The sequence below is a fragment of the Mycetomoellerius zeteki genome, unplaced genomic scaffold, assembly GCF_001594055.1.
Source record: "Mycetomoellerius zeteki isolate Tzet28-1 unplaced genomic scaffold, Tzet1.0 scaffold93, whole genome shotgun sequence".
Taxonomy (NCBI): domain Eukaryota; kingdom Metazoa; phylum Arthropoda; class Insecta; order Hymenoptera; family Formicidae; genus Mycetomoellerius; species Mycetomoellerius zeteki.
Genome location: NW_017257968.1, coordinates 493,895 through 499,684, shown reverse-complemented (window position 1 = coordinate 499,684; position 5,790 = coordinate 493,895). Strand labels below are relative to the sequence as shown.

The window sequence follows — 5,790 nt, the reverse complement described above, 5'->3', positions numbered from 1 at the left end:
CTCTTCCTTTTTCGTTTTATTTTTCAGTTTATTTTTCAAAGTTTTTTTAAGAAGTTTTTGTTTGTAGTGTAACTTCTTTACGCCCTTTAATTCCTCCAATTTTGCATGTAACTCTTTAAAGGACTGTGCTCTTTTAGTCTTTTTACCTGGTATAGCAAAATTCTTCACTGCGATGGAAAATACAGTAAAATAGAGTCAGCAATAAAATTCACAGAGAATAAAGATTTTTCTTTTAATAAACAGAAAAAATGCAAACTTTCTTGAAACAAAAAGTATCATTAAAATGATTACAATTTTTATTACTATGTAATATATATATTACATATTAAAATATGAATGTAGATAGAATATCATTGGTTAGAGAATTGGATAGATTGAATTCTGCAAGATTATTTTATACTTTCAAATAAACAAAGAGAGATAATACCTTTTTTTGTAGGCTCTTCTTCCTTCATTGATGGATCATTTTTTTCAACTAAATAAAAACAGGGAATATATTCATGAAATATATCCAATTATTATTTTTAAAAATTCTTTACATTTCAGAAATTATATCCTTGGTGAAAATTTTTCTTATAATTTTTATACGAACTGGAACATTTTTCAGAAATACTCAGAAATATTCGGAAAGTTTACATCTTCTCTCAGAATTTTTCATACATGTGAATTATCGAAATATACTGACAATGAGATTTCTCATCCCATAATTAAAAAAAAATATTTTTTAATGTTTTAGATTTTATAACATTTCATCAGAAATTATACTTACAAAAAATTTTAGAAATCTTACGATATTTCATTAACATATATGGAAAATTTTAAGAAAAGATTTTCTGAGAAGTTTCAATTCGTATAAAACAATGTGAGACAGTTATAAAATTACATACAAATTCTGAAAAATTATATGAAAAATTCTGAGAAAAATTTTCACCAGGGATTACTTGAAAAATTATATTTACCTAATTCATGCGTCGACACGGGCATTATAGATAATATATGGGAAATAAATTGTTCTTCTTTCTGAAGCATTTTACGTACTTCCTCTTTATTAAACCCTTTCGACATTGTTAACTGCATCTTCTTCCCAAAACTCACGTGTACTTAACCAGACTTAACTTAAAATGTAAATAACTATGATATAGGTTATGTTACCCAACGTCACAAACCTTGAATATGAACAAGAAGACTAGAACGTGCTAGAACTAAGGAGAGTCAACTCGTGCCAATAGCGGTAGTGGGGGTGAGGCAAAAAGTGGCGACGGATAACTTCCCCCACTCTTGCGCTTCATTAGTCCTCTCTGTCGCTCTATATAGTCGTCGCTCTGTCATTTTATAATCGTCACTTTGTCGCTCTTATATCGAACTTTCACACAATGCGCAGTGCCGCTGCACATCGTGTGAATAGCCGCGGACGTTTTTTGACTCACCCCCACCACGCGAGTTGATCCTCCTTAGTTCTAGTCTACTTGAATATGAAGATAATAGATTCGGGATTCGTATTATCATATTTTTCTATGAACGTTAATTAAAAATAAAATTAAAAACAGAAATAGAATCTTCTTTGATCTTTTATCAATTCTTTTATTTTACGTTGTACAAATTAGGAAAATATTTCTTTCAAAATTTTATATTAAAATTTTACATTTTGCGTTTTTGTATAAAAATTTTTTTGTGTGTTTCTTTTATGGGTTGCGTAGAATAAAAGGAACAGAGAATAGAGAACAGAGAATAAGAATTTTCTATCAGAAACTGTGTATTCCACAATACATGATTATTTTATCCTTATTTTTCTTTCTCTCATATTCGATACGCGAATTTATTCTTGACATTCTGATTCTGTGCAAGAAACAGCATCACATAATTGATGGACAAATCGAGGATACCACACATTCATATATATATATATACACACGCACGCACGCACACATCTATGTATAATTTAAATATATATGTATAAATTAATATATTACTTTCTAAATGAAAGGAAGAAATAAAAGGAGGAAAAAAACAAGAAGACAAAACACTATAGACATGCAAATTTTTACTATTAAAAATTACACACATCCTTATAAAAATTAATTTTGACATCCTTTTCATACTCCTCTTTAGTTTAAAACCAAAATGTTTTATCAAATTTTATGAGATTGTACTACATATGTGTTATCGTATATAAAATTATTTTAATATAACGCTTTTTAAGCTTTCATTTTTAAAGATATCGGCTGGTATCTTTAAAGATACCAGAGGGTTTGCGGATTTCGCCGTAATACAGATCAGTGCACTCTTCGCCCTGATGAAGCGAACGGCAAGTTTTTACGAAACGTTGGCATTAGTAATGGACAAAAACACGGCGATAACCCGCAAACCCTCTGGTATATTTTAATATGAACCAAATAAACCAATTAAAAAAAATATTAATAATAAAAGAAAAGCTTACAATAATTTGATATAAGAAAAAAGACAAAATTATTTAGACCGTTCATTTATCAAACGTGATTCTCGTAAAACAATAAGATTTTTTCCAAGTAAATCAAAATTATCAAATTCTTCTTCAACAGCTATCGCATCTTGTACAGTTTTAAAATAAATGTGACAATATCGTATATTATTTTTGGAAATTGTCTTTACAACTGTCGCTGAAACTGGACTGTATTTCTCAAACAAATGTAAAATGTAATGTACGCCATAATTTTTATGAATATTAGCAACAATTATGTCTTGCATTGGAATGTACACAATTTTAGACGAATTCCTAGTCTCGTTTGATAATGAGCTATCGGACATCACATCAGATTCGTTAGGCTTCATTTCTGCATCAGAAACTAACATTGGCATTTTCCGATCATGTATGCCAAATCGCTTATTTTTATCAATTTTGCTATCTGTCTCAGTCATTAAAGAATATAATTTAGTTTCTTCTTGCTTTTTACTCGTTACTTGATTATGATCTTCGTTATTAATGAGTTTTTGTTGTAAAGGTGAGCATATTCCATCAAACATTTGAGAACCTGCAGTCTTATGTTTAATTTCGTCCGCATTAGATTTATAGTCGTTCCCTGAATTGCGAGAACTATCTGAAAAGTTATCTCCTTGGAATTTATTCCTATCAAAAGCTCTTGAACTGTAAAATGGTTTTCCTCTATATTCTGACAATTTTTCCTGTTTATTATTCTCATGATGAGATTGTTTATCAGTGCTGAACATCTTTTGTGAAGTATCTTCCATCCTTGTTGCCTGCCATGGGTTCAAACTGTTTTGATTAGCTGCTCTTGCTTCGCCTCCTAATTTATCTTTTTGTGGTAATATTGATATCTGACTATCATTTTGAAGACCTTTTAAACAACTTATCACTTCATCTAATGTTTTATAAGTTATAACTTTCAATCCATTTTGACAGCTTCCCTCATATACGGATACAACATTTCCATAAGATGAAAACGTATCTTTTATATATTCTAAGGATAGTCCTCTCTTATTTGCAAAATGTACGCTAAAACCTCCGTCTTTTGTTGTCCTATAGTACTTTTCATAATCCATTGTAACTGAAGAATTATTTTCCATGGAAGTTTGTTTTAAGGACAATGAAGATTTTTCATTTAACACTGATGAATTTTCTTTAGTTATATTTGAAATAAATTTATTATTATACATAGAGTTTTGAGAAGTATTTAAAACGTTGTTAGATATATCATTCTCATGGAAAATTTTATGAGTGCTGTTTCCTCCATCGTTTGATAAGTTTTCACCATTGAAATCTTTTCTAATCATCTTTCTATCTTTCATTTTACTTCTTTCTAGCAATAACTGTATCTTACTACCATCTTGTAAACCTTTTAAACAAGCTATTGTTTCATCTAAGGTTCCATACTTAATAAATCTAAATCCAGCTTCATCTTTAGTAACATTTACGGCTAAAACATTCCCATAAACTGAAAATATTTCCTTTATCTCGGATACAGTCAGTTTGTCCTTGTTTAAAAAATGTAGATTGTAAATCCCATCTGGATCTACTTTAATGTACTTATCGAAATCCATGGTATCGAATAATAGATTATTGATAATTATACTTTTTGAGAACTCTTTTAGTTCTATGCTGAGATTAAATTAAAGTTAGGTTGAGAGATTAAGCAATATAAATTACAAGTACTTGAGTACACACTCAAGTTCAGCTAAATTTTCAGTCTTTTAACGCTTGGTGTAGTTATGTTTTGTATAGTTTTTTCACCTAAAATCAGTTTAATGTAGTTAGCATTAAGACATTTTTTCTTTTATTTTACAGGGTTGTTAGCAAAAAAAAAAAATTTCTCTAATTTTTCTCGATCACTTTTTGAAAAAATTCCTTGACTAAAACCTGAAAGATTCTTTGAATAGAAACAAAGAAAGATATTAAAATATTTTATTTCATAAACAATACAATAAAAAATATTCATATCCGAAGAATTATTTACCTAGAAGAACAAGTTGCAAATATAAATAATAATACGATACTTGCAGTGAGTGTTGCAAACGTTAAGTGGAACATAAGACTACTGATACCGTGATACATGATGTATGTGTGTGAGTTAAAAAACAAATGAATTACGGGAAACGGATATACATGTATCTTTGTTTTGCATATATTGCTTATTGAGATTTCCATATTCATAGCTAGAATTATATTCATGGCTTCCTTAAATTTATCTTTAGATGCCTAGTAGCCAATAAAATAATTTGTGGAGCATCTAAAGATAAATTTAAGGAAGCCTTAAATATAACGATTAACTAATACGGGCATTAATCATTTTATTAAAACACTGTATATTCTAATTATCGTTTTAATTAATTTTAATTAGAAATGATTTACAAAGTGTTCATCATTAATATATACATATTTTGACTTTTACAAAGTTAAGTTTTTTTCTTTTTAACAATGTCTGTTAATGGTTTTCTGCAAATTGCTCATTGCAAAATTAAAAATAAAAAAATATTTGCATTGCATCTTTAAAAAATTAAAAAAATTCTATATCATAATTTTTAAAGAAGTAAAAAGTTTAAACTTAGAATTTTATAGTAATTTAATTTTATCTTAGATTAATAAATTTCTCAATAATAATTTCCCTGACTTTTCCTAGTTCTCCCTGATCACTTTTTAATTTCCCTGATCACTAACAACCCTGTTTTATTATAATAGTTTTATCTTATTATCTAGTAAATAATTCTCACTTGATGTTACAAAATCCAGCTTTGTTTTTCATAAACAATATAGCAGCAATCAGCAGCAACTTTTCTGGTCAATATGCAGGATTCACAGGACTGCATGCAAAAATTATTCCAAATTATTCCTTGTTAAACAAGCACGTGTTGCATGTGTACCTAATCAGAAATTTTATTACAATAAAAAACCTCTTTTTAACTTATTATCTAGTAAATAAATGATTCTCACCTGATGTTACAAAATATAGCTTTGTTTTTTAAAAACAATACAGCAGCAACGTTTCTGGCTAATAGGCATAGCTAATAGCAATCACGTGCAAAAACTATTCCAAACTATTCTTTCTTAAACAAGCATATATTGCATATATACCTAATCAGAAATTATTATATGTTAGAGAAGAGATCTTTCCTGTTATTGTTTTATACTGTCATATATGTATATAAAAATTTTATTCCCACGAATCTCGACAATCGAAAAGATTATACTCGGTTAATAATCGATTACACAAAAAAACGTGCTCTTCCTTCTTCTTTCTCCCAAAAAATAACCCTGGTCTCTATGATCAGGTAAACAGGTAAATTTGATCAACAATAGAT

The 5,790-nt window shown here is 28.5% G+C and overlaps 2 protein-coding genes across 2 annotated transcripts in view; both read right to left on the bottom strand.

The window, feature by feature from the left end:
- The window catches only part of Surf6 (Surfeit locus protein 6), a 2,035-nt gene extending 869 nt beyond the window's left edge, over nt 1–1,166 (bottom strand). Inside the window, exons 1-3 of the mRNA XM_018460202.1 lie at nt 960–1,166; nt 428–475; nt 2–167 (exon numbers count right to left, since the gene is read on the bottom strand). Coding sequence (XP_018315704.1) covers nt 2–167; nt 428–475; nt 960–1,077 — 332 coding nt within the window. The 5' untranslated portion in view covers nt 1,078–1,166. The remainder of the gene's footprint in view (nt 1; nt 168–427; nt 476–959) is intronic.
- Nucleotides 1,167–2,438: 1,272 nt separating this feature from the next.
- Nucleotides 2,439–5,567, bottom strand: LOC108730500 (uncharacterized). The gene is made up of 3 exons (XM_018460230.1): nt 5,423–5,567; nt 5,203–5,352; nt 2,439–4,225 (listed from the first exon to the last, which is right to left on the bottom strand). Exon 3 carries the CDS (start codon nt 4,033–4,035, stop codon nt 2,467–2,469), a length of 1,569 nt encoding a protein of 522 aa, XP_018315732.1. The 5' UTR covers nt 4,036–4,225; nt 5,203–5,352; nt 5,423–5,567; the 3' UTR covers nt 2,439–2,466.
- Nucleotides 5,568–5,790: the final 223 nt, after the last annotated feature.